This window comes from Amblyraja radiata, chromosome 18 (assembly GCF_010909765.2).
Source record: "Amblyraja radiata isolate CabotCenter1 chromosome 18, sAmbRad1.1.pri, whole genome shotgun sequence".
Taxonomy (NCBI): Eukaryota; Metazoa; Chordata; class Chondrichthyes; order Rajiformes; family Rajidae; genus Amblyraja; species Amblyraja radiata.
In genome coordinates this window covers 20212665-20240471 of record NC_045973.1, presented here as the reverse complement: position 1 = coordinate 20240471, position 27807 = coordinate 20212665, and the positions used below count along the sequence as shown (strand labels likewise).

Here is a 27807-nt window from a genome sequence, read left to right as displayed (position 1 = left end):
TAGTCTAAAAATAACTTTCCAGTTGTTCAAGCCATTGGAGAACAGTTATACAATGCCCTGATATTGGAATAGAATACTGAAGTATTCATTTTTCAAACCACACAAATCCAGAACAATGTTTAATTTACTTTCATGTCTAAATGGTTAAGCAAAGGTTGAACAACAAGACTGCTCATTAGTTTGTATTTACTTCCAGCATGCTTTTGATTTTGATTCATGAATGTTTTGGCAGTTCCCCCAAGTTTATTGTCCATGGTCAATAATAATTATGAACAGAATGGGGATTAATTGAACAAGTAGCATTAAGGAAGACACAACATCTGGCCATTGTTCTATTCATCAGGATTTATCACAACCTGCAACTGATTCAGGTAAATTAAATCTAATTTACACTGAAACTGAAGTTTATATAAATACTGTCCCTGTACAATGATGTAATTGAATCAGCATATTTTCTGTTATTGATATTGATATTAGATGTTACCCATATTGATGATGACTTCAGATGAAAAGTTTCATGTCCATATTGTAATTAGGCTACATTTGATGATACCATCAATCCCATTTTAATTCAAGACAATAAGTTCCTATCAAACATGCCAGGTATTAAAGAGGAAACTTACTTTATGGGTATTTTTTTCTGCAGTTTGGAGAGATTCTGTTAACTAGATATACAACCTCAGTGCAATCTACTTTCTTACACTTGTACTTAAGTATGATTGTGCCTTTGTGTAGTATGACTTTTACTGAACTGTATGCAAAAAGAGATTTTGCTATAACATTTTTCTCAAGTTCTAATAGTAAAACTGCTCCATCTCTAGAGAAGGATGATACAGCAGTGTTAATACACCAGGACAACTGTAAGCAGCGTAATGGTTGAAGTAACTCCAATCATTTAACAATGACGGTGATTCTATACTCATTAAGGTCTGTTAAATTCTTTTAGATGAAGGAGGAGAGATCTGACCTTAAGATGAAAGCAAACATATTCACGCAAAACCTGTCTGACAACCACCATCCTCTCACCCACTTCAACTTAAAAAAGGAGCAAAGAGAATAAGAACCCAAAAATAACAAACCCAAACACTATGTCATTTTAACAAGCTATAATATAGTTCTGTGAGGGTAATGTCAGAACAGCATTTGGATAATTATACACACTGTTTTTTATTACACGAGGAGATTACAAAGAGCAAACAACTTACAAATTTATTTACTCAGCAAACAATTTAATTAGAGTCTGCATACTATAGCCAACACGCATATTTTATAGAATATACTATCTTTCCTTTATCCTCTACTGTTAAATTTTGTTCAATTTTCTGTGAAAAAGAATCCATTTAACCTGAGCAGTAAAAAAAAAATCACACACATGCCAAACAAATGATTATGAAAATGCTAAGATAGCTCTTAAAAAGTATACTGACAAAATTCACAATTGTTCTTAGCTTTAGACTAACTTGTTTTGATCTCAGTTCCAGCGACAGCTATCAACTTTATGTACGGCAAGGAATCGAGAAGAGATCTATCTGTTCACTGTGTGAAATTCTTATTTCATCCCCAGTTGAAGTATGAATGTAGAAAAGCAATGCTTTCAAAGCTAAAATGAAGTAATGGAGTTTGCAGGCCTGGCATGGGTCATAGAATTAATAGAGGTGATATATCAACAGTGTGCAGAGCAAATTACTTGGGGTTCAATGGTATTTTTATCATTATGTAATTTAATTGATAACATTGGATACAATATACTAAATGATACATTAATCTTGTGTTTGGTAACATCCTAAATTATTGCTAGGTGGAACACATGTGCGTTTGATGATGGTTGGCTAATATTATAAAACGTTATGTGTTTGTATAATGAAAACGCACCTTAAGTTTAAACACCAGAAAGGCTAGAAGATGATGCAAGATTCATACAACTATCAGTAAAATGCACAACTAAGGATCCAACTATTCCTTATCTTTATTCCAGATGAGCTATGTTAATTCATATTCATACCTTGTAATTCATGTCAATTTATCATTCTCATAAGTAAAATGCTCAAACAGATACTGAGATCCCACATATACTGAAGAATTCACATAATCAAAGAGATGAAACCACATCTCATCAATACCATGTGGTAAAAATAAAGTTACTTTAGAGTCAGTGCTTTTTTTTTAAAGTATCTTGTACGAAGAATTGCCTCTCAACTTTCAACGTCTGGTGCAATGAGATAATTGCCAGAGCTGAACTTTGCTTCAGGCGTGCACATCTTGGCTATGTGCTTGCAAACTTGGTTACCTGTGTTCACACTTGCTCAACTTGCATCTGCATCTCAATACTGTGCAGCACAGTTATGTCAATGATTCATATAACCTTTTGAAAAGAGAAAGAGCTAGGAAGTAAAAGCAAAGGTCTTCAGTAGAAATAAAATAGCAAACTTCACAAAGGAAGTGTCATCTAGATTTTACACTTAACTACAATGTTAAGTGACCAAAGTTAACCCCCTCCAAATATATAAATAAAATATGCTATATGTTTTGACATAAACAACTTTAAATAAAAATCAGTTGTAAGAAAATCAATCAAATACTTGGTTGCTCATTTTTGTATCGTCTCATTTACCACATCCAAGCTGTATGCAGTTGAATAAAATCTACTGGCTAAAACTATCTGGTCACAGGCCAAAACATATCCCAGTAATAAACAAGCATATGGGCAAATAACCAAGTGGCTAACATGAGATCCATGGCTTATGTGTCACTTTGAAAGCATGCAATTTCACTCAGTAACCTGCAGCTGTTACTGAACTTGCTCTTCCATTTACCTATCTAAATTCCCTACCAAGCCATTATTACTTTTTGTGTTCCTCCAACTTTCTTTTCAAGGCACTGTAATCATCCAACCATGATTATAGCTGCGTGATTAAAACACAATGATGTCTCTTATCTGAATCGCAGGCTGAGCATGCTAATTGACTGCTACTGTGATTATTCTCATCACCAACGAAGAGCCAAATTCACTGCAGACACTTCAAATGATATTGATGTGTCCACTGACTATTCGGTATGTGATCAAAAAGTAGCCTTTAAGTAATGGTATGTACTGCCTAGAGTTAAAAAATGACAATTTAACATTAATGACCTTTTGCCAATAGTCCTGAATACGTACACAATTATTTACTTTCATTTTATATACCTCCCAAACATTTAGTTTCATTGTGAAATAAAACTTGTGAAGGTGATTCCTACTGACAACAAAATACATCTGACATGTAGTACTGGTGACCAAAGATGATCTTTGCCTAAATTCTTCCTTCAATTAAATCAATTAAAGAGATCACTGAAGAGCAAGGTGAAAGTCAAAATATATAGAAAAAGGGGACTGTGCACTGTAGCATAAGAAATTATTAACCTATATCAATATGTTGCAAATAGAGGACAACAGTAGTCAAATATAGCAATGAAATTATTGATACACTATTCTTAGTTGTAACCTTATTGATATAAACCACATGTACTAAGAAGGATTTAAACTAATCCCTTAACCCTGTTACATGAGTTATCTGCCTTCATCCTGGCTTTTTTGACACTTTTCGGATATTTTCCTTAAACCTGTAAGTTACTAAACGTCTAGAGAGTAAAAGACCAGCGGATAATATTCCAAGATTATTCCTACTTCTTTATCAATAATTAAAGATAGCGTATTTATACCAACACCTTTCACACATCAATGCGTAATTGTTAAATGTCGATTGTACACAGATTAAAACTACATTTTCTTTATTAACACAATATTCATTGCAAGCTTGTCATGTTTCTTGTTGGAATGCTCACATCCTTGCCCGCTTATTTATAGTACTCTTTTTCTTGAATGGCTCTCTCATTTTCCTTTTCCCTGTGTTCACATTTGACAATTGTCTGAAATTTAAAGAAAATTAAATTAATAACATGTTTTATTTGGCTCAGTTGCAATAAACCATTTGGCTGATGGTGCAAAAACTTATAGAATTCCATAAGTTTAAAAGCAAGGTGCCTCAACACTGGGCGAGTCAAGTGAATGTGACTCTGGAAAGTGGGATGTAGATTCACACTAGTTGAACTCCTGTGTACCCATAAAACTGAATAGAGTGACAAAGGAGGGCTTTCCTAAAGCTTGGTAAATTTAGATGTGAAATTGCTGGGGCACACAGACTAGGAAGATCATACTTTTGATGAAAGAGAGAGAGTCAAGAGAGTGTTTTATTGTCATATGTCCCGAAACGGAACAGCACCCGCACTCTGAGATCATAATGGGGAAAACGTGAATAGCTTATAGAGAAATGAAAATCATCAAAAAACTGCAAAAAACTCAAAATCTGACAAAGGATTGCAACTTGATACATTGACTTGTTTCTCTAACTGTATGACAAGGGTTAAAACAGTTGGAAGATGGGCCAAAAAATGACAAATGGAATTTAACTCTGACAAGTACAACATGTTGCACTTTGGCAGTTGAAACAAACGTAGGACTTACACAATAAATGGTAGAGCCCTTGGAGTATTGCAGAACGGAGAGATCTGGGAGAGATGACCATGATGGCACGAATAACGCGAATGCTCATAATCTTTTTTCTGCGAGGACATGTGCTTATGGTGAGAGGGAAGTGTTTAAGAAGGACCTCACGGGCAACTTTTCACTTAGAGAGTAGTTGTGTTAGCTCAGTCAGGAATAACTATTCCTTCGTCTTAGTGCAGTAGGAATAGCATCTGAGAAAATGAGAGCGCAATAAGTAGGAGTTACAGTGAGGGGGTCCCAGGTAAGGTACCAGCAGAAAGTAGATGGGTGACCCAGAGAAGAGAGTGCAGAAATCCACGGTGTCCATCCACTCAAAAACAAGCATAAGGGCCTGTCCCACTTAGGCGTAATTTGCCCCAGGATTTTGGGATTCAAATGCAAACTCAGACTTAGACATGCGACCAGTTTTACCATATAGCCACATTTTGTATTTTCTTTCTTATATCGTTGCTATGAGCTAATAGAAAAGCAGAACAAACTCATTGGGCTGAATGACCACTCTGATCCTTTGTATGCAAGACAATAATTGTTTATCAAAATCATTGCTGCAAAAAAAATTAAACACTAAATGTGAATTTTCCATTAAGACAAGTTATCTAATTTTGCAATCACAGCTGAACCAGATTAGCAATCAACAATTTCTGTTCTCCAATTTTGAAGTGGCTTGTCTCCAAAAGTGCCAAATGCCTAATTGGTACACAGAGTAATTGCATATCAATTTATTTAAAAAAAATTCATTCTTCATTATCTAGTGGATTGGGGTCAAGGAAAGAGTTGCGGCCCTGTTTCCACCAATATTTCCACCAATACGCACAAGAAGCGCAAGACGCAATTGTATGCAGATGCCGAGAAGTGTGTTCAGACTGGCTGAACAATTCCGAATCTTGTGATGTGGACTCGATAAGAAGATCTAGTGGAGTGATGATTGCCTTTCAACAAAGTCACTTACTAATTTGAAAGATGGTCTCTTTGTGACCATTATCATTTGTGTTTTCATAGATTAATGAACCTAACACTGCTGATGTGCATTTTATCAGACCACACAGGCTGCCAGACTGGGGTCATTATGTACACAAACTGGATGGGAATATTTTAAACAAAGTTAGAAAATAATGCAAGAAGCATCCATTTTCCTTTTAATGTTTACCATCGTTATTGATTAATACTTGAGAGATGTATCAAGCAGAAAAGGCAGAGAGAAAAATGGTAAGATTTTGCAAAATACATAATTCATTATTTGATATGTCAGCAGGAATTTCCAGTCATTACTTGTATGGGATGCAATGTCATAGCTATGTGCAATAGGATTACTATAAACCCAAGACATGAGAATGAGAATAGTTGCTGCAGGTTTTCAATCTTCAGCACAAATAGTTTAAACCTAAATACATTCGTATCAACCTATGACCGAAGTGTTAAGAGGCATTTTAAAGGATAGAGGAGGGATTAATAAATGGAGAAGTTACATCAAGTTACATGTTTTATTGTCATATACCCCAAACAGAATAATGACATTCTTACTTATAAGCAGCATAATAGAATATGGAAACATCGTTTTTGCATGTTCCTTCGTGTGTCTGCTCTCAATGCCCATATGCTTGGAGCCTTCCTGGTTCTATATCCACCATATGAGCAGTCAGGCCCAGGGATTCCCATGATTTGAACCACAATTACAACAGGCAAGAACTTGCATATTTTCACAGGTGAAAATATTCCATCATCCTCTCGTGAGACAGGATGTGAGATGTTGGCACCATCTCAACAGGCTTATGCTAGAGGGAGACAAGGGCTAACAGAGATCAGCAATTGAAGACAGGATGGGGATCTTGCACTGGTGAATGTCAATTTGTATAGGGGACAAGGGTCTGCAAGTTGGATCCAGGAGTGGAGATGACAAATGTGAATTAGGAGTACAGATTAGCCAGATAGGATCAGGAGATAGAACAGCGAGTTGGGAATGGAATCAGGGACCGGCCAGTATCGGCTGGTAACAGGAGAATGCGGAGGTTGTACCAAAATGTGGGGTGATCGGGATGGGGGAGCTGGGATATGAAGGGGATAGAAGAGAATTTGGATCAAGGAGAAGGGGAGGGTGGTTAGGATGTGAATTTTAATTCTTACCCCTTTATCAAAAACCTCCTGGCTTCCGATTTAAGCAACACCAATTCAAATTACAGACTACTTCCCAATTCTGATGAGAATTTGAAATGCTCTGCTCCCAATTCCATTTTGCTAGTAGCTAATTCCTACTTGTGTAGGATGGAACAGCAGATGCTGGTTTAGTTTAAATCTTTTTATTTGAATTTTGAATTTAACAGCAATTTGCATACATACAATGATAACAGACAGTGATAATCAGGACATAATTGTACAACAGTATGTAAACGACCCTCAAAACCCTTACCCTTACCCTTACCCACCCTCGCCACCCGGGGACAAACAACACTCACATACGTACACATCCACACAAATAAGATTTTTTTAAATAAATAAATAAATAAATTAAAAAGCAATTAAAAAAAATTGTGGGGAAGGAGGGGGGGGGGGGGGGTGGGGTTGAGGGGATAGCAGCTGCAATAAGACAGAGCTGTGATAGAGGGCACTCAGTCCTCTTCCGAGTCCGGAAACAAGTTAAGAGAGTTAACAAGTTCCAGGAAAGGGTTCCATGTATCTAGGAATGTCTTGGTAGAGCCTTTGAGAGAGAACCTAAGTTTTTCAAGCTTTAAGTTGTAGAGCACCTCCTTGATCCAGCGGGCGTGTGTCGGGGGACAGGTAAGTCTCCAGTTAAGCAAAATCAGTCTCCAGGCTAACAGGGTTGTAAAAGCCAGGACCCACTTCAACGCAACAGAGAGGTTGGTGTTGGGGGGAATACCAAAAATAGCTGACAGTGGGTTTGGAGGAATAGTCTGGCCATAGGCTCTGCTTAGCACGTCGAAAGCACTCCTCCAAAAGGTTGCTAGCTTAGGGCAAGACCAAAACATACGACTATGGTTGGCAGGGGATTGATTGCATCTGTTGCAGGTGTCTTTAACAGCGGGGTATATTCTAGATAATCTTGCGTTTGTGTAGTGGACTTTGTGAAGGACTTAGCATTGGATTAGGCCATGACGGGCACATATGGAGGAAGAATGGATCAAATCCAAGGCAGAGTCCCATTGCTGGTCTGTTAGTTTCGTATTCAGCTCACCCTCCCACGCAGCTTTTAATGAGGTATAAGGTTTCAATATAACCGACCCTAACAAGTTGTACAAAAAAGAGATGCATTTCTTCCGGTTGGGATCTAGAGCTAGGATGGAATCAGTCAGGGTTTCAGGGGGACGATTTGGGAAATGGGGGAATATCTTCTTCACAAAATTCCTAATCTGGAAAAAACGAAAAAGGTGGGAGTTTGGGAGGCTATAGTTGTACGAAAGCTCCGCAAAAGACGAAAAAATGCCATCCTTGTATAGGTTTTTGAACTACTGATGCCATTACTATGCCAGGTTTTGAATGCGGAGTCTGTACTTGAAGGTTTAAAGATGTGATTTTTAAGCAGTGGGGTCAAGATGGAAGGGCCTTGTAAACCGAAGGTTTTTCCTAAATTGACTCCATATCTTGAGCGAGAGGGACGCAATTGGCCCTGCACCCGCAGATGTTATAGAAAGGGGGAGTTGAGAGCATAGGACAGACCGCAACGGGAGATGTGAACTCGCCTTTTCCATGTGTACCCAGGTCGGTAGGTGGTCGCAATCATCATTCATCCAGTACAGGATTTTTTGCAAGTTAGCAGCCCAGTAGTATCGCCTAAAGTCAGGAAGTGCCAAACCGCCGTCATTCTTAGGAGACTGCAGTATCGCCTTTCGAATTCTGGCCGGTTTGCTACCCCATAAAAATTTAGATATTCTCCTTTCTAATTTATCAAAAAAAGATTTAGTGATAAATATAGGAACATGCTGAAAAAGGTACAGGAATTTGGGTAGGATGACCATCTTGACCAGATTTATCCGGGCCGCGAGGGATAACGGTAAGACTGACCAGCGGTCAAAGTCTCTTTCAGCTTTCTCAACCAGAGGCAGGAAGTTTGTGCGGAACATATCAAATATAGGTATTGTGATAAAAACGCCGAGGTAGCGAAATCTGTCCTCCGCCCATTTGAATGAGGTTAATGAGCAGATGCTGGTTTAAACCGAAGATAGACACAAAATGCTGGAGTAACTCAGCGGGACAGGCAGCATCTCTAGAATGGGAGACCCTTCATCAGACTAGTCACGGGAAAAGGAAATGAGAGATATAGACAGTGATGTAGAGAGATGTAGAACAATGAATGAAAGATATGCAAAAAAGTAACAATGATAAAGGAAACAGGCCATTGTTAGCTGTTTGCTAGGTGTGAACGGGAACCTGGTGCGACTTCGGTGGGGGAGGGGTGGAGGAAGAGGGAGTGCAGGAGTTACTTGAAATTAGAAAAATCAATATTCATATCACTGGGTTGTAAGCTTACAAAGTACACCAACTACTCAGAATACTAAAGAAGTTTGGCATGTCTCCAACGACTCTTTATCAACTTCTGCAGATGCATCTCATTGTGAGGTGATTACACCTGTGTGCAATCAAACCATACACAAAAAAAGCATCTCATTGTGAGGCATCATAGCTTCATACGGCAACAGCTCTACTCAAGACCACAGGAAATTGCAGAGTTGCAGATATATCCATCACAAAAACTACCCACTCCTCAACCCCCCTCCCCCCTTGACTCCATCTACACTTCACAAAGAACTGCAGATGCTGGTTTAAATCGAAGGTAGATAAAATGCTGCAGTAACTCAGCGTCGCTCATTCCTTCTCTGCAGAGATGCTGCCTGTCTCGCAGAGTTACTCCAGCATTTTATCTACCTTCGATTTAAACCAGCATCTGCAGTTCTTTCCTACACATAATGAAAGACAATTTTCTCTCCAGTCATTCCCTTTTCTCCCCTCTTTCGATGGGCATAAGATATAAAAGCTTGAAATCACATGTCATCAGGTTCAAGAACAGCTTCTTCCCCGCCATTATCAGATTACTCAACAGACCTCTCATTAGGAAAGAGCATAGTTCCATCTCCCTGCCTACCTCAAATTGGCAGCTGCACTTTTTTTAATCTGCACTTTCACTGCTACTGTAGCATTCATGCTGTAATACCTTATTGGTATTTGCTCTTTTTGCACTACCTATTGTATTTGTGTATGGTTTGATTGCACAAAGATGTAATATGAAGACACAAGGAACTGCAGATGCTGTTTACAATAAATGTCACAAAATGCTGGAATGACTCAGAGGGTCAGGCAGCATCTCTGGAGAACATGGTCTGAAGAAGGGTCCCAACCTGAAATGTAAACTATCCAGGTTCTCCAGAGATGCTGCCTGACCTTGAGAGTCACTCCAAGCACCTTGTGTCCGATATAATATGGTTTGAGTGGATAGCACAAAAACAAAAATGTTGCTGTTTGTTGGTATATGCAACATTAATAAATCAATACCAATACAGATTATTTAAGTGTCATATATGTGGGCAATAATTCATTTAGAATTTGTGAAATAGTCCAGAATGAATGAATTAAAATATTTAGTATGACCATCTACACTTGATAGGCAGTAGGCAAAGGAGTACTGCAATCCAAAATTGGCATCAATAATAAAAAAAGGCGATTGAAAAAGTAAGGAAACAAACAATATGCTCTGCTGAGTCTATGACAAATTCAAGTAATTCACTTGAGGCCTACACATGAATAATATTTAAACAGCATTAGTTATACTTCAACAGACATAAGGGGTCAAATTCTGTTTTGTACTCTTAAAACTCGATTCCACCGCCAAAACCTTTGTAGTATTTGCACTCATGGTGAGAGTGTGCTTCAAACTGCGTAACCTCTCTCATGTCACAACAAAGTTATTGAGGGACTTGACAGGGTTAATACAGATTTGATGTCTCCCTTGGTTTAAATTTCTCGACCACAGTTATAGACTCAGAATGAGGAATTGGGCATTCAGTACATAGCTGCAAATAAATGTCTCCACTCACAGGGTGCTGATTCTTTGAAATGCTCCACACAAGATGATTATGGAGGTTCAGATATCGAGAATAAACAAGCATGTTGCCAATTATTTCAAAAACATTGTAATTCCATATATCAGTACTATGATCAAAAATGCGTAATGGGTACAGTGATTTGATTTGTCATCCTCCCCTTGGGTTTTCAGAAAGAAAATTAATTGCCAACAGCACTTTCTCATCATTGTTCTCTGGAAAATAACCTATGCACTGGATAATATCTATAGAATCAAACAAAGGCAAGTTTAGCGTGGAAGGTGGATTAAAGAATTAATTGTGTGAAACAGAAGATAAGACCCTTATTCTGTTATCTATCCATCTATATATATCTATGTAATTAAAAGTCTAAATTTGACCACTTCCTGATTGCACTGTATATTGATTTTAGAAAAAACTCGACCACTTACGGCTGTGATTTTTGGCTACCTTACTCAGAGTCCCCCTCCAGCTGTCAGGGCCAGAGGATTTTTACCATCGATTCAAAAGAAAAGACTTATTAATGTTTAAAAAATGTTGAGATTCTCTCTCCTGTCAATCACGCCATGAAGGCCACGCCCATTCAGGTGGATGGGGAGGAGCTATAAAACACGGAAGTGTGGGCGTGGCTCAGTCTCCACAAGATGGGGAGGGGGAGGGTCACAACTCTCAGTCTGAGCTGGAAATCTACAGAACACTGAGAATACTGACCTGTGAGTGCCCTTTATGTGTTTTTAAACTGTGCCTTTTGCAACTGTGTGGCTATTGAAATGTGTGCCTTTTGCAACTGTGTGCCTATTACACCTGTAAAAAAAGATGAAAATGTCTAAAATTGACTGTCCACCCTCTCCCCCTTCTCTCTCACCTGTTTTCAGCAGAATCTCGGGCAGTTTTTGAGCTGCCAGGTCTGTGACTGAGCTTCCAGCCCAAGAATCCATTCGGCCCACAATGTCCATACTAGCCCTCTGGAAACCAGTCCCTTCAGCCCACAACACCCATGCTAGCACTCCAGAAAGCCCCCCACCCCCACACTGGCCAGCAATCTTGAAATTGGTAGAGAGGTGGAATATTGTGTTGGGGGACCAGCGCTCCCGTGTGAAGCTGGGACCCAACAGGTCCCACTTAGTCTGGTATATTACTAAAGCTCTCATCTTGTTTGTTTGTGAGTCTGCCTGTGAGTCTGTCTGTGTCTCTGTCTGCGACTCATGCCCTGATGCCTTGAATTATGCCAAAATGGTACACGATAGCGCTGCAATATTTGCACCACCTTACCATTTCCTGTGGTTGGTTGTGTCAACTTTCGTTCAGATTGATGTTATATTTTATAAGTTATTCACATTTTTAACCTAAAAATAATTAAAACAGTGCCCCCAATTGCCGTCTTTACTTGACTGGCAACACAAAGGACACCCAAAGGGTCCACATCCATGGCCTTTGCAGAATTTCAGACCGCCATCTTATTTTCCTTTCGCCTGCCACTCCGGCAAGGATAGGAGCGGAACCGGAGGCAAGGATGCGGTTGGTGCTGGTGCGGCCTGCCGCTCCGGCAAAGATAGCGGAACCGGGGGCAAGGATGGGGTTGGAGCCAGTGTGGGGTCCAGGAGAGGCCACGCCGGCGACCCATGCCTGGGCGCTGAGGCTGCATCGGCTGCTTCAGGCCTGCCGCTCCAGCATGGATAGGAGTGGATCAAGAGCAAGGGTAGGGTTGGAGCCGGTGCGAGGACCAGGGGCGTGGAGAGGACGCACCGGCGACCTGGGCCTGGGTGCTGAGGCTGGATCTGCTGCTTAGGGCCCGCGGGGAGAGAGATCGACATCCGGGGCTCCGAGCTGCTCGGCCCAACACCCCCGACGCCCGGCTCCAGACTGCTCAGCCCGTCCCCCACCCCAGTCGTGGAGAAAACTGCGTCAGCAGTTACAGCTATGATGTCACAATGCGATTGTAGCCCTGCCCGCTACAATGTTGCAATCCCAGTACACTAAGTCCTGCCAGCCCTAGCAAGTGCAATTGCATTTTTATTTAAATTTAAAATGAGGGAGGGTGAATAAGGCAAAATGAACAGACCCTGCGCAGTTGGGGGGAATGGGTGAGTGTTGGAATATTGCATTGGGGGAACAGGTTGAGTTGGGGGAACGGGTGAGTGGTGGACTATTGCGTTGGGAAAGGGTTGCGTTGGGGGACCAGGCCTCCCGTGTGACAGGGACCCAACGGGTCCCACTTAGTCTAGTATATATTAAAAATATGACATCTAACTTTTTATTTATTTGTCTATTCTCCACAGAAGCATTTTCCTGTCTACAAAACCACCTGGAAAAACTAAAAATAAAATTAGGACGAACACAAACACCGTAGCAGTTCTCTCTCGCGCACCCAAGTGTTTTACGGTCTGTCTTTACATTTTAACTGTGTGATTATCATGAATTTGTCTTTTCACATTAAAACATTATATTAAATCCAGCATTGTCACACATTAATGGACATGGGAGTTTAATCATCATGAAGCGCAGAAGAGCCTGTCAGCATATGAAATACGTTATTATTGATAACAGTCAAGACATTTTTTTTAAAAGCCCATCACAGTGTTCTGAAAACATCTATGTTATTGACAGAGATTATTCCTTGTTAAGTAATTCACTGCCGATTTGATGCAAGTTTGATGCAAAGGTGGTAATTTACATACCAAGTTGAAAATGATCACGGGAGATGCTACAATGTCAGGAATATGGACTCAGCAGGAACTAACAAAGTGTACTTTTTACCTTCCTATGATTGGGATAAATTCTTGAATGTGACCTTCCACGATGCTGAATGTCTGAGATACTTTTTTCAAGTAGGCAGTTTCTCATAAATTCTTTGTTTAGCTAAAAATAATAGCTTTTACATGTTTATTTATGCTTTTATATTTTCCCAAAAAACATGCCAAAAACCAACCAAGCACTTTACATGATAACAAGATCCCCAAGTAGCAATGGGATAAATAAAAAAAGACACAAAGTGCTAGAGCTACTGTGGGGTCAGGCAACATTGCTGGAGCATATGTATAGGCAATGTTTCGGGGTTGGGACCCTTCTTCACACTGATTGTGGTAGGGGGGAGAAATCTGGATGAGAGGTGGAGGCGGGATAAAGCCAAGCAAGAGATAGATTAAAACAGGTGAGGAGGGTTTAATTGGCAGATGATTGGACAAAGACCAGTGATGAAAAGACAAGTTGTGATACAAGGAGATGAGAGGCATTCAAAGTGAAACCAGAGGGAGGTATGTAGGTGGAAGGACACGGGGAAATTGGAGTGTGGGACTGTAGGAGAAATAAGTGCACAGGGGCACAGGGAAGAGAAGTGGGAAAGGGGGGGGGGAGAGGTGAATTTGGACACTTTTTTCAGCCTGAATCAGTCTGCTGAGTTACTCCAGCACTCCGGGGGGGGGGGGGGAAGAGAGAGAGAGGCCGAGTGGACAGAAGCAACACGATAAATGGAGGAAGTGGCAGCAGTCGGGCGAACAAAGCGACAGCCGACGAGAAGAAGCAGCAGCCGATGGTGGGGGGGAAGCCCCACGATGACCGAGCGCGTCCTGTTGGTGGCAGCGGCCTGAAGGAAACGCTGTCCCCAAAAACTAAAACGTTACCCACAACAACAGCCATATCAACTGGACCGTACAGTGGGTGAAATGGGCTAAATGGTGCACCTTGTGTGTCGGGGGTGGTGTCGGAAGCCAGAGCTGTAAGCAGCCAGGGTGAGGGTTTGAGCTGACCGTGGCTTCGGCAGGTCCATCCACTATATCCGAAATCCATCATAAAGGGGTCCGTTAAAATGAGGGCTTACTGTATTTTGCTCTCTTCCACTTGGCAGTTTCAGATTCCTTTTTAAACGTGAATCCAAGCATTTAACTTTGGTGGGTTATTTAATAATGCAAAGGTAACACATCGGATCATTCCTTGTTTGCATGGCATATTTTTCTAATCATGATCGCAGCTGGGAGTAGAAATGTTTATAAAGTTACTTCTTCACAACCACTTCTTGGTACAGGAGAATTGGATTTAACAATTACAGCAATAATTCCATCTGGTTGAATGTGCAGACCTGGAATCAAACCTGTAGCCTTCGATCTCCTTTAGTTTCTGCTAATCATTTTACCAACTCCCCATTTCTTCCTCATCAGTTAATAAACCCATTTGATTGCAGTTTTCTCCCATCACTGTAAGCCTGATTTTTCCAGGATATCCCACTATTTTTCTCTGCTCCTTCCTCAGCATTCTGTGGCATGCCCATCCAATTCCTATTCCCGGCACAGTCTCAGCAGAAATCTAATTTAGCTCACCTTTTATCTGGACAACTATGCTATTAGTTTGTTGGGTTGGAGTTAATTTTCCCCATCTCACTCCCTTCAGCCACTGGCTCTCCCTTTTCTCCTTTGCTGAGCTGAACACAATTCCTAGTCACCGCGCAGAATCAGTGAATCAACAATCTTCTCAGGGATGTTGACTCAGAGACTTCTCAATTAATGTTACATACTAGTATATTGCCTATCCAACCTTTTGTAGACCCGACATAATTTATTTTTCTTCTATTTTTACTGGTACATTTTCTTTGTTGGTGTACCTCAAGATATTTCACCCTTCCCAGCTTCCTTAAAAAGCCATAAATGGAGCAGGGCCTCCAGCGTTAATTATTGCACTGTGATTCCTCTTCTTCACCCAACCTACAGCCTTCCTTTAAATCTACTTTCATAAGGCGAAGTTAGCAGCATAGCACCACTCAGCTGAAGAACTAGAATAATTGCCAACAAAATATAAAGGTTAGTAAGTTGTTAGTTGCTTTGCTTACCTTCAACAAGTTTTAAAGCATCAGATGTTTAATTTACATCACATTCACTCATTAGTCCGAAGGGAAGTCTAAGAATGGATCTTGAAAAGTAAAAGGGATTCTGTCTGCCAAAAGCTGCAACAGTGTACTCACATATCTGTTGATTCTTCGTGCTCCTGGGAATATTCAGTATCTCTGCAAATATCTGAGTCAGAGCTGCTGAAATAGATTAAAGAGTTTCAATAGAAAGACAGATTCTAATTCACATCACTTTTCTACAGTCAAACTGAAAAGTGATGTGTAAATATTTCCAAACAACAAAAAGGTTTTGACTGTGTTTTATTTGCCGGTGGTTAACAAGAGCAATAGCCCTTCGGATGAGAAAGCTAAACCAAAGAAATAGCAGCAATAAGAACTTGGATTCATCCACTCTTTTCAGTCACAGATTCATTTCAATCAGAGCTTGCAGGCACTGAGCTGCTGCTCAAAATACCTGTCAATCTTTTGAAATAGGGCGGTAAGTTTAGGAGGGTGTCTAATATGACCTTGACCTCATCCAATATTTCAAATAACAATTTTCCAGTCATTAAACAGAACTTCAACTGATTTCTTCCTATCCAAAATCAAAATGCGTGTACGTATATTTATATTCTTTCTGATATTAACCAACACAATACAGAGTTGAACCTGGAACTAATCTATATAGAACATAAACAACAGTACTTCAAGTCAAAGTAGATTTATATACTAACTCCAATGAGCACCATTCAAGACCATTTGAATAGGAATAGCATTAAGCTTCCTCAGTAGTTGAGCAAGTCAATAATATCTGTAACCTAACCATATATACAGTGCCCTCCATAATGTTTGGGACAAAGACCCATCATTTATTTATTTGCCTCTGTACTCCGCAATTTGAGATTTGTAATAGAAAAAATCACATGTGGTTAAAGTGCACATTGTCAGATTTTAATAAAGGCCATTTTTATACATTTTGGTTTCACCATGTAGAAATTACAGTAGTGTTTATACATAGCCCCCTATTTCAGGGCACCATAATGTTTGGGACACAGCAATGTCTGCGATTCATGGACATCACCAGTTGCTGGGTGTCTTCTCTGGTGATGCCTGTATTGCAGCCATCTTTAGCTTATGCTTGCTTTGGGGGCTAGTCCCCTTCAGTTTTCTCTTCAGCATATAAAAGGCATGCTCAATTTGGTTCAGATCGGGTGATTGACTTGGCCACTAAAAAATTGACAATTTATTAGCTTTGAAAAACTCCTTTGTTGCTTTAGTTAATGTTTGGGATCATTGTCTTGCTGTAGAATGAACCGCATCTATGGAGCGAAGGAATAGGCGACGTTTCGGGTCAAGACCATTCTTCAGACTGATGTCGGAGGGGGCGGGCGGGAAAAAGAAAGGAAGAGACGGAGACAGTAGGCTGTGGGAGAGCTGGGAATGGGAGGGGTAGGAGGGAGAAAGCAAGGACTACCTGAAATTGGAGAAGCCAATGTTCATACAGCTGTGGTGTAAACTACCCAAGCGAAATATGAGGTGCTGTTCCTCCAATTTGCGGTGGGCCTCACTCTGGCCATGGAGGAGGCCCAGGACAGAAAGGTCGGATTCGGTATGGGAGGGGGAGTTGAAGTGCTGAGCCACTGGGATATCAGGTTGGTTATTGCGAACTAAGTGGAGGTGTGTGCAAAACGATCGCCAAGCCTGCGCTTGGTCTCACCGAGGCTGAATAATCCAACCACATTTTTGTTTGGAAGTGGAAAGAATAATAGAAATTGCATTCATTGCAATATGTAAAAAGAGTTGAGATACTGTATTATAATTTTGCTGCATGTCATTGTGGTATATATCATGTCTTGATTGGTGAATATGCTTAGTTTGTGACTTTATTTGAAGCAGAGATAATATGTGAATGCTTCATTGAGCATAATTCCGACGGGTAACTACGCACTTCGTCTGAGCATATTATCGCATGCTTCATGCAAGCCGTCTTAGATGACCACCTAAACTGTCATTTGGCAACCTAAAAAGCTGCCGAGGTTGCCCGGCTAGCACCAGAGAAAAAAAGTTAAGTGAGAGCCCTGCACATGTGATTTTTTCTATTTCAAATCTCAAATTGTGAAGTAGAGGCAAATAAATAAATGATGGGTCTTTGTCCCAAACATTATGGAGGGCACTGTATCTGCCCATCAACTGCTCCCACTTGGTTCGACTTATTGCTTGCCAGCTCCTGACTCGTCTACGCCGCTCACATCGTTTTTATGGCCATCTCCCCATTACATTCTCAGTCTCGACCCAAAACGTCCACTATCCTTTTGCCTCAACCGTTACTGTCTGACCCGCTGCGTTCCCCAGCAGGTTGTATTTTGCTCCAGATGCCAGCTTCTGCTGTCTCTTGGGTCTCCACATATACTTGCCTATGTCTTTAATCCCCTTAATTCCTTTTGATTAGCAAAGTTTATCAATCACATGTGTAAACTTGACAACTGATATAAAATGTTATTTGTGGAAGTTACAAACTTCCACTACCTTTTGCATGTCAAGGCGTTCTGCAAAGTGCTTCCTAACTTCAGTCCTGAAGGGGTTAGCTCTAATTTCAGACAAACTTCAACCCTAGTCCGTATCCTGGGCTAGTTTCTCGTTACCTCCTTGATCAGTTTTACATATAAAAATGCAGATTAGAAAATGATCTTTTCACTTTAACACTGCTTATTCATACATAATCTGTGAATTAATGTCAGAAACAGATTGGTTTATTGTTATATACACCAGGCTGAATTAAATTTATTGTTCAAATGAAGCATAGAGTATTTTCTTTCCAACATCAATGATAAATCCAACAATACATACAACAAAGATGACAAAACAATGGTTCAAAGATTTTAGTGCAATATGAAGTAGTGCAACAAAAGAATAAAATACAATAAAATAATAACTGAATTGGGTAGTCTCACAGCAGCAGGGGGAAAAGCAGTTCTTTGATCTGGATGCCTGAATTTTCAAACTATCCTCTTCCAGAAGGCAGAGTAAGCAAAAAGAGAATGGCCAGGGTGGCATATGCATCCTTGCTGATACATGCAGCCTTCCTGATGCAGCACACCATAAAGATAGTCAGGACTGTGTTCATCGCTCCTTGCACATTTAGTATTCAAGAGCACGACAGTTGTCGTACCAGGCTGAAATGCATCCAATCAGGATACTTTCTATGCTACTGCTGAAGTTTGATTGAATCCTCGTGGACATACCAAATCTTCTCAGATGTCCAAGAAAATAAATACATTAAGGCTAACTGCTGCATCTGAATCAACATTCCTTTGGCTAGATAGAATGCCCTGAGAAGTTGGATAATTAAATCAATTTCCCTGAATGTAGCATTGCAGAACATGGCCAGATTAAAATTGTTGGCACAAAATGAAGTAGTTACAGATCTTGCCTTAAAATGGTATGAATAAAATAACATTGTCTAATACAATGTATCACTGTCATGGAGCATTGAAATACCAGATACACAGATTTATGAATTAAAGGTACACAAAAAAGCTGGAGAAACTCAGCGGATGCAGCAGCATTCTTCTTCTGAAGAAGGGTTTTGGCCCGAAACGTTGCCTATTTCCTTCGCTCCATAGATGCTGCTGCACCCGCTGAGTTTCTCCAGCTTTTTGGGGATTTTCCAGCATCTGCAGTTCCTTCTTAAACACTTTATGAATTAAAGCACTATTCCAAGATTTCTCAAAACAGTTCTACTTTACAAAAAAAGGCAGCATTTTATTAAGTCCATTAATTCCACATAGATGTTTGCAGCAGAAAGTAAATTATCGGTGGCTTTTTAGTTAACCTGAAAAAAAATTCTAACATGTGGTATGGGTCAACTAATTAGTCTGCAATGAAAATGTGTGTTTAACCATTTCAAGTCATTTATAATATATGCATCTGTCAGCTCGGTCCAATGGTATGGTATGGAGAAACCCAGTATGATCTAATTTACAAACATAAAATCATAGAACCCATACTAGTCTGTCATTATATCAATTAGCTCCTTATAAAAGTTATCCAATACCTTCCCTTGATGCTACAACCAATTCTTCAAATCTTCCTTTATACATACCCAATTCCCATTTGGAAAGTATATTGAATTTTTTTCTACGACCCTTACTGTGGCAATATCAACTTCCTCAATTTAGTTTAAAAAATTAGCTCAGAATTTTGCAGGATGTTGTGGGCAGTTTCAAAATTAAACACTAGCAGCACCCTGCGATGATGCCAGAAAGCTTTTGATTTTTGCTCACGTATCTGATAATCTGCATTTCATGAAATTAGTAATGATTGTTTGTTGATGTCTTATTGAAAGAACATTGCCATTTTCTTTGAGAAAACAAGTTGTGGAAATCCTCACCATTTATAATGAGCGCACTAGAATAATCTGCAAGTTAGGCCCTGGCACGGATTTCTCTCCGATTTCAATGGCAAATGGTTGAAAGGTATCAAGTGATAGCATTTCTTAGTATTTTCCATTTTTAACAGTTTGCAAGTGCTTTTTTTGAATGTTTTTTAAAATAGTTTCAGGAATTTATTTTAACACTTTTGGCATTTGGAAATATTCCAAGTTTCTTAGACCTACGAGTATGGCTCAGCCTGCTGCCTGACTGCATTTCAACTGTTCTTTTCCGATAAGTGCAAAAATGTTATAGTGCATAAAGAGTGTAGACAGTTCATTGGTTGACTACAAGATGCATTCCATGTACTAAGTCGTGCTTTTGTGTTTCAGTTTTCCTTTGCATTTATTTATTTTGTAAGCTTTTCTGTTGTATTATGAGTGGCATGAGTATTATGAGTATTCAACATGATTTTAATGTAATAAAGTCTCACTGCTAACAATTAACATCCTGCGCAGAAGAGGCAGGATTAAGTTATCACATTCTGGTCTGGGTTACGGATATTATGGATGACCTTTCCCTTTGAAGCACTCTTGCTGTTCAGGTCCCACGTAATGGAATTTCCACCAGTTCCCTCTTCAAGATCTCTGTTTTTCCAAATAATATGAGACCTAATTTTTCTTAACCAAATGTAGTTCCTTGCACATTTATTGTAATTCTTTTGCCAATTATAATTCCCACGTGTTCACTACAACCTGCTTGAAAATTGTTGTTCTCCATAGAACTTTTTGCATCATTCACAAAATTAGAAATCATGCTTTTTATTCCAAAGTCTAAATAAATAAATAAAATACGAGCAACATTGGTCCCAGCATCAATCTTTATTTAACCTTAGTTTTCACTTTCTGGAACTCAACAGTTACCCTTGACTTGCTCCCTTCATTTTTTTATGCAGCATTTTCCTACTCGTCTCCTTACTTTGCATGAACTTACATTCATTAATCTTTCATAGACACCTTTTCGGAAGTTTTGACATCTTATCCTTTTTTCTCATACTCCCCGTCATCTCTTGAAATAGTTCAACATAGATTAAGCAAACATTGCTTTTTGAAATTGATACTGTATTCATTATTAGGGCTTCTATTAATTTCCCCACAGCTGATGGTCTATGACATTTCAGCTTCTGCCATCTTCTTACATTTTCTATCTTCACCCTTAAAAAGAGAAATAACGTAATACATCTGTCAGCTACATGGCAATACAGTCTTTCCTAATGCATTATTATATGTCTAATAAAATAGTGTTCTACATCTCTTCCACAGATTAAAATAAATTTATGTACATTAGGAGAACGGATGAATATCAAGAAAATGGGCAAATTTCCCCATATGGCTTCAATTTAGCTTTGACAGAAACAAAAAACATGTCCAGAACTGCCTACATTTTAAGGAAAATATGATAATATTGTACATAGAATTTTTTTTGTTGCAAGAATGAAAGATTACTTTGGATAAGGTGGTGTATTGCCATAATGATTCTTCATGGGGTATGAATGAAACATTATCTGCATTAATTCTACCAACTACTAAGGCTTAAAATAAGTGCATGTCAATATAGTACAGTTGTTTGCTGCACAATTTTGTTTCAAGGGGAAGAAATAAAAGAGACATTTGAGAGACAAGGAAATAGAGGAGCATAATTCATAGGCCAAATGCCCCCAATGCCCTTTGCCTCAAAAATGCCCAAGGCCTTTTTTGCCTACTAAACGACTGAAAACAATGTCATTGTTCCTTGTGAATCCATTGAACTTGAAAGCCAGAAAGCATATTTTACTTAAAAGATAAAATGATTGCAAACAGTTTAATTATTCCTTTAAGGAAGATATCCACAAAGGTTCCACGGATGTTAATATATGACACACACGCCTTTTATGAACGACTGGGTAATTCTTTCTGGTGATAAAATGGTCAGAACACCACATAGTCATCCATATTTCATAATTATACTTCAGTGGTTGTCAAGGGAACTACTGTAATCTTTTCCTTTCTTGGCTTGAAACTTCTTATATGGCCCTTTGGCATTGAGAGTGATTCACTCTACTCTGGTTTTTTTTGTTTTTTCTAAGATGACTATTGAAATCAATGTGGTAACTACAAACCATAAACACCTCTGGGGTGGGGTGAGGGGGGAGGCAGGAAGAGCCTGAAAGGGCAGGATGATGGCAAATTTATGAAATAGCCCTCTCCTGCCATGGTACTTCCGTGCATTTGTGAGGTCTCAATGTCATGGGCTCAAGCTTTACAATACCATTACAAATGCTCCTTCCCCACTTTGAGCAGACCTGGACTAGGGATTCTCTGAAGTTATGGGGATTTTGCATTTCTCAAGGAGGCTTTCAGCATATCCTTGAAATGTTTGCTCTTTTTACCTGGCAATTTCTCTCTAAAGCAGAGTGATGCAAGATTTGGGTACCCGGCAGGTGAATGAGGTAACCAGCCCAATGTAAGTGACTGAGTGTAACTAGAGCATCAATGCTGGGGATATTGGCCAGCGAGAGAATACTGACATAAGTTCACCTCTTAGTGAATTTGTAGGATTTTGTGCAAGCAGCGTTGGTGGTATTTTTCCTGGTGCTTACCAGGAAAATAATCTGTGTCTCAGAATGATACGGCTGGATTTTATGCTTGGTCTAAAGTCTTGATCTTGATCAAATGCCATTTTCCTCAATCAACTAATGCCGAGTTAGAGCACCGAAGGAAGTGGTGAATTTTATCATCAATGACTCCAAGAAGTGGCTCCTGAAATGTGGAAAGTGGTCCACATATTCTGGGGTCTTGCAATTTATTTTTATTGCTGGAGGACAATGTGATGCAACAGGGTAAGGTTGGTACATGATCTCTGTCTGGGGATGTTATGTTTAAGACCTATCTTTTTGTGTACCTCAATGAATACGGTAATGATACATGGAGCATGGCCTCCAAGTACTAGTACACATATAACTCATCTGCAGACCACTGCAGACCACTGACTTTTTGTATTGGTTACAGAAAACACTAGATTTCTGCTGGTAAGTAGAATCATACACTTGTAGCTCTAAATGAGTTAGCAACCATTGAAATGATAATCTGGTGTTATTCAATGCTTCATTTTTTTTCAAGATCAAGTAAAATTGCAATGCATAACTCTTACTCACTGGAAACATGAAATGACCAAAGTCTGAAATAGAATAAATGAAGAGAGATGGTTAATCCTCGATCACACCCGAGTTAAAGTGACAAATAAAGAAAGTACTTTCATTTAACGTAGCACACATACCATAAACCTCAAAATGTCCAGAGACTCTGCAGTCAATGAAGTATTCGTGAAATAGAGGCAAGATGTAAGGTAGGAAATGTGTAGCCAAATGTACACAGCAGCTTCCTACTGAAAGCACCGTGACAATAATAAAATGGTGTTAAAAACAGAAAACTGTGTTAAAAATGAAAAATGTAAAGTGTCAGGTGACATCAATGGAGAAAAAATAGTTAATATTCTAGGTCACAGAAATTCCATCTGCACTGACCATAGGCTGCTGTTGTGTAACAAACCCTGTATCTCCTTCTTCAGATGCTGACAACCTGAGCCCTTTCACCATGTCCATCATCCAGTCATTATGCTGTTCTAATCTGTTTTGGTATTTGTTGAAGGGAAAATAATAACCAAGGCATCAGAAAGAACTTCCCTATTCTTCAAAATAGTAGAGGATATCTTTTAATTGCTTCACCTTAATCTCTCATGTGAAAGATACCAAAGATGGCACATCTAACAGCACAGTTGTTTCTATGAATTGATAGGGATTAAAATCTCCAGGCTCTTTGAAGCACGTTGCATAACCAATGTTGTTGATAAATATGTTTGAGAAGAATGAATGACATAATTTCAATATATTACAACAATTTTCACTGAGCACATTGTTGGTGTGCATCACTGTTCATGCTTTGTATGTTATCTTAACAAAATACAGGATAAATGTTAGCTGATTTAGTTTTGTCTGAAGCATGCACACGCCATTAAGCTTCTTGACTCATGAGCAAATACATTAGGCGCAGACATCAACATTTAAGGATTATGCATTCAGTAGCGGTATATCGACAAGACTTCTACTGCAGGTGAAAATCTTATAGATATAATGGCAGCCAATAATTGATGAGAGCCTTAATTGGTACTTTGGGGAGATGTTGTTAATGCTCAAATATTCCTCACAAAGTTCTTGATAGATTCAATTGGCCTCACTTTGTGTTTCTTTAGTGGGATAGTTCTCTCTGGATCAAAGGAGGTTTGACAGAAATCTGCTAGAAATATTTAAAACATGAAAAATGTGAACAAAGTAGATGCAGAGAAACTGCTCCCATTGGTGGAGGAGTGATGAACTAGGGGAGTTCAAGTAACCGGCAAAATAAACAAAATTGATGTGTGGAAGGATATTTTTTACAGAATTATCAATACAGGCGTGAAACTTTTGAAAAGACATGGAGGCTTTGGAGAGGATGCAGAAAAGATTTACCAGAATGATGATTTTAGAGTCAACCTTTTGGGATTTGGAATGCGCTGCTAGGCCTACCGTGAGACAGAATCGGAAAGGATCTGCAGACCCATGGGGAAAGGGACTAGCTGCATTGCTTACATACAGGCAGAACAGAATCAGTACAGCACAAGCACAGGCCCTTCGGCACACAATATCTGTGCCAAACATCATGCCAAGACCAACTCTCCACTTCCTGCATATCTATACATCTATCCAAAAGTATCTTACATGCCATGATTGTATCTGATTCCACCAACCACTCCTGGCATTCACCACCTTCAGTTTAGAACCTTGCTCCTTTAAACTTTGCCCCTCTTATCTTAAAGCTATGCCCTCTAGTATTTGTTTTTCATCCTGGGGTAAAGGTTCTACCCAATATATGCCTCTCCTAATTGTATATACTTCTATCAGGTTTCCCCACATCTCCAGTGTTCCAGAGAAAACAATCCAAGTTCGTCCAACTTCTCCCTGTAGTTAATATCCCCTAAACGGGGTATTATTCCGGTAAACCTCCTCTGCACCCTTTCCAAAGCCACATGCTTTCTGTAATACGGCAACCAGAACGGCACGAAATACATGCAAATACAGGCCTACCCAAAGTCCTATGAAGCTACATCAAGACTTTCTGACTCGTATTCAATGCCCCAAGCAAGGAAAGCCAGTATACCATATCCCTTCTTTACCACTCGATCTACTTCAGTCGCCATTTTCAGAGAATTATGGATTTGGAGCCAAGGACCCCCTGCACATCAATACTGTTAAGGGTCATGTCATTAATTGTATATTTTCCCCTTATACTCACCCTCCACGGTGCAATACCTCTCACTTGCTCAGATTAAACTCCATCTGCCATTTCTCTGCTCATTTCTGCAGCTGATCTATATCCCACTGATACTTTGACAGCCTTCCTCACTGTCCATGACCCCTGCAATCTTGGTGTCATCTGCAAATGTATTAACAAACTATGTTTACGTCCAAATCATTTATATATATCACAAACAGCAAGGGTCCCAGCAGACCTCCAGACTGATCATTGTCCTTCCACCACAACCCTTTGTCTTCTACCAGTAAGTCAGTTCTGAATCCATACGACCAAGTCCCTGTTAATCCCGTGCATCTTAATCTTCTGGATCAGTCTACTATGGGGAACTTCATCAGATGCCTTACTAAAATCCATGTTTACCACATCCATCACCCTACCCTCATTACCTTAGTCACCTCCTCAAAAAACACAATCCAGCATGAATTGCCATGTACAAATCCATGCTGACTGTTCCTAATTAACCCATTCTCTTCCAAATGGGAGAAAATCCTATCCCAAAGAATCTTCCCCAATAGCACTGCTGACATTAAGCTCACTGCCTATAAGTCCCTGGATTCTCTTTACTTCTTATATAAAGGAAGTATGCACACAATAGTCAAATGGCCTTTTTTGTGTGACAGCCATTCAATGAAGCTGCCATCGTATAGAACATATTAACCTGCTTGCAATTTATATCAGATTATTATTGAATTCTTGCACATATGCTCTTACATTGGAGAATATTTTTAAATTGCATTTCAGAACTTTAAAGAATGAAATATGGAATGTAAATCTCTCAATTCCCCAAAGAAAATCAGATCTTAAAATCATCAACATCTTACAGATCAAAATTACTTTCCCTTAAGACGGATTTGCTAGTTTTAGTGCATGATGTGATGCCTGTGAACTTCATTCAAATTTCTAATAGATTCCCATATGAATATTCACGCAGCTTTGATTAAACAACAGTGACTTTTTAATGGAATGAGAATGATTGCCCTTGTGATTCAGCTGATTAAGGTAGAAAGCATACAATTAATGCTGAGCAACTCCTTTTGTTCTTGGTACATCTTCTCAGACAATGGCTGATCAAGTTTCCATGCGTAACTTCCATCATGAAACTTGTAGTCCGTCTGAGGCATTTAAATCCGATTAGCTCAAAACTAAGAGTAAATTGTAAACATCATAAACTACTCACTGTATGCCAGATTCTCACCACATTTAGGAGAGTTAGACCGATAAATACGTAGATGATCTATTTGGATATAAATTATACAATGATGTTATTCTTGTAACAGAGAGGGTTAGCATTATACAACTGTATAAAGTGCAACACCTCAATCTTGCTTGGATAAGTTTTTCTTCACTTATTCAGAAATCCTGATGGTCAGCATCTCACCCACTAGGTAATACTTGCACTTTCCACTTACCCGAATCCTGATTCCTAATGCTCCCTTCCACTCGCTGGCACCTCAGTTCCCATCCTTTCTTTCGATTACTTCCCACATTCCTTTCTGCTTGCTGGAGTCTCGGTTCCAGTGCCATTTGGATCATTCACCAGGTCCCAGGCCCCTATATTCCCCGACCACTTGCTAAGCCCATGCAATCACTTGGCTCTGATAGCCACTCTCCCTTGAAATTTACTTGGTTCTACTTCCCATGCTCCCTTGTAACCTAGGACTCGTGACATATTTTAAAATAGTGAATTACAAATACGTTGGAGTATTAACAAAATAAATTTGCTGATCCAGCGCTAAGTGTATGCTGGATCAACAGTTTTCCTGTAACATGCTTCTTTTCTGTAAAAAAGTAACAATCAAAAATAAATTGTGCTTTGGCATGTGCCAATGACCTCAGTTAATGTGGTATTTGGTCTCAGCACTTTCTCAAAGCAGAGGTAAATGAGAAAAGGATATTGCTGCAGCTGTTTATTATTTAGCAATCCTCAACATTACTCAAAACTGCTCATGTCTGCAAAACTAGATAAGGGAAGGATTGGAATTCATTGTGATGCCTCAGTCTATCTTTAATTAAGATCATGACTTTTCACATGGGAAGACACTGTTATTTCAGGGGTGAACATTAACACCATATACATAGGCTCTCACTATATTATTGAAAGATTTGTTGAACCTAATAAGATTTCTTAAAGCTGTAACCCAGCATCCTAAAAAATCTTTGCTTCATCCTGTAGGTACAGATTTTTCTGCTTTTATTTTGATGAAAGATGTAATTTGTATATTTCCATACTGTACGACTCTACAACTGTTAAGTAGGGGCTCCAATCCAGCAGTCCTCATTCAAGCAGCTATCCTCTGAATGTTGTAAGTTTATGGTACAGTAGATCGTGTAATTAATTCACGGCCATCAAAAGCAGTTTTATTTAAAAAATTCTATCTGCAATTTGTACAAAAGCATTTCTCATACCCACAAACTCTATCACCAAGAAAGACCGGTGTAAGTTCTACAACTTCCAGCCCTTCTCCACGTAATACATGATTCTGATTTGGGCACTAATTCTCTGTCCTTGTCAAAAGCTCTATACCCGACAGCTTTGTGGAAATAACTGTGCATACAGACTGAAATGGTTCAAGGTGATACGTTCAAGGATAACACGGGCAATAAATGCTGTCCTTGCCAGCACACCTCTCAAGAACATAATTAT

At 39.4% G+C, this 27807-nt stretch overlaps 1 protein-coding gene across 4 annotated transcripts in view; it reads right to left on the bottom strand.

Moving 5' to 3' along the window:
• Positions 1–606: 606 nt before the first annotated feature.
• Positions 607–27807, bottom strand: part of rad18 (RAD18 E3 ubiquitin protein ligase) — a 102573-nt gene continuing 75372 nt past the window's right edge. For 2 of the 4 annotated variants that reach the window (XM_033036771.1, XM_033036775.1), the window contains 2 exons: positions 15542–15607; positions 607–3906 (listed from right to left, as the gene is read on the bottom strand). In XM_033036771.1, coding sequence (XP_032892662.1) covers positions 3819–3906; positions 15542–15607 — 154 coding nt within the window. In that variant the 3' untranslated portion in view covers positions 607–3818. The remainder of the gene's footprint in view (positions 3907–15541; positions 15608–27807) is intronic. The other 2 variants (XM_033036772.1, XM_033036774.1) reach the window with 2 other exon arrangements.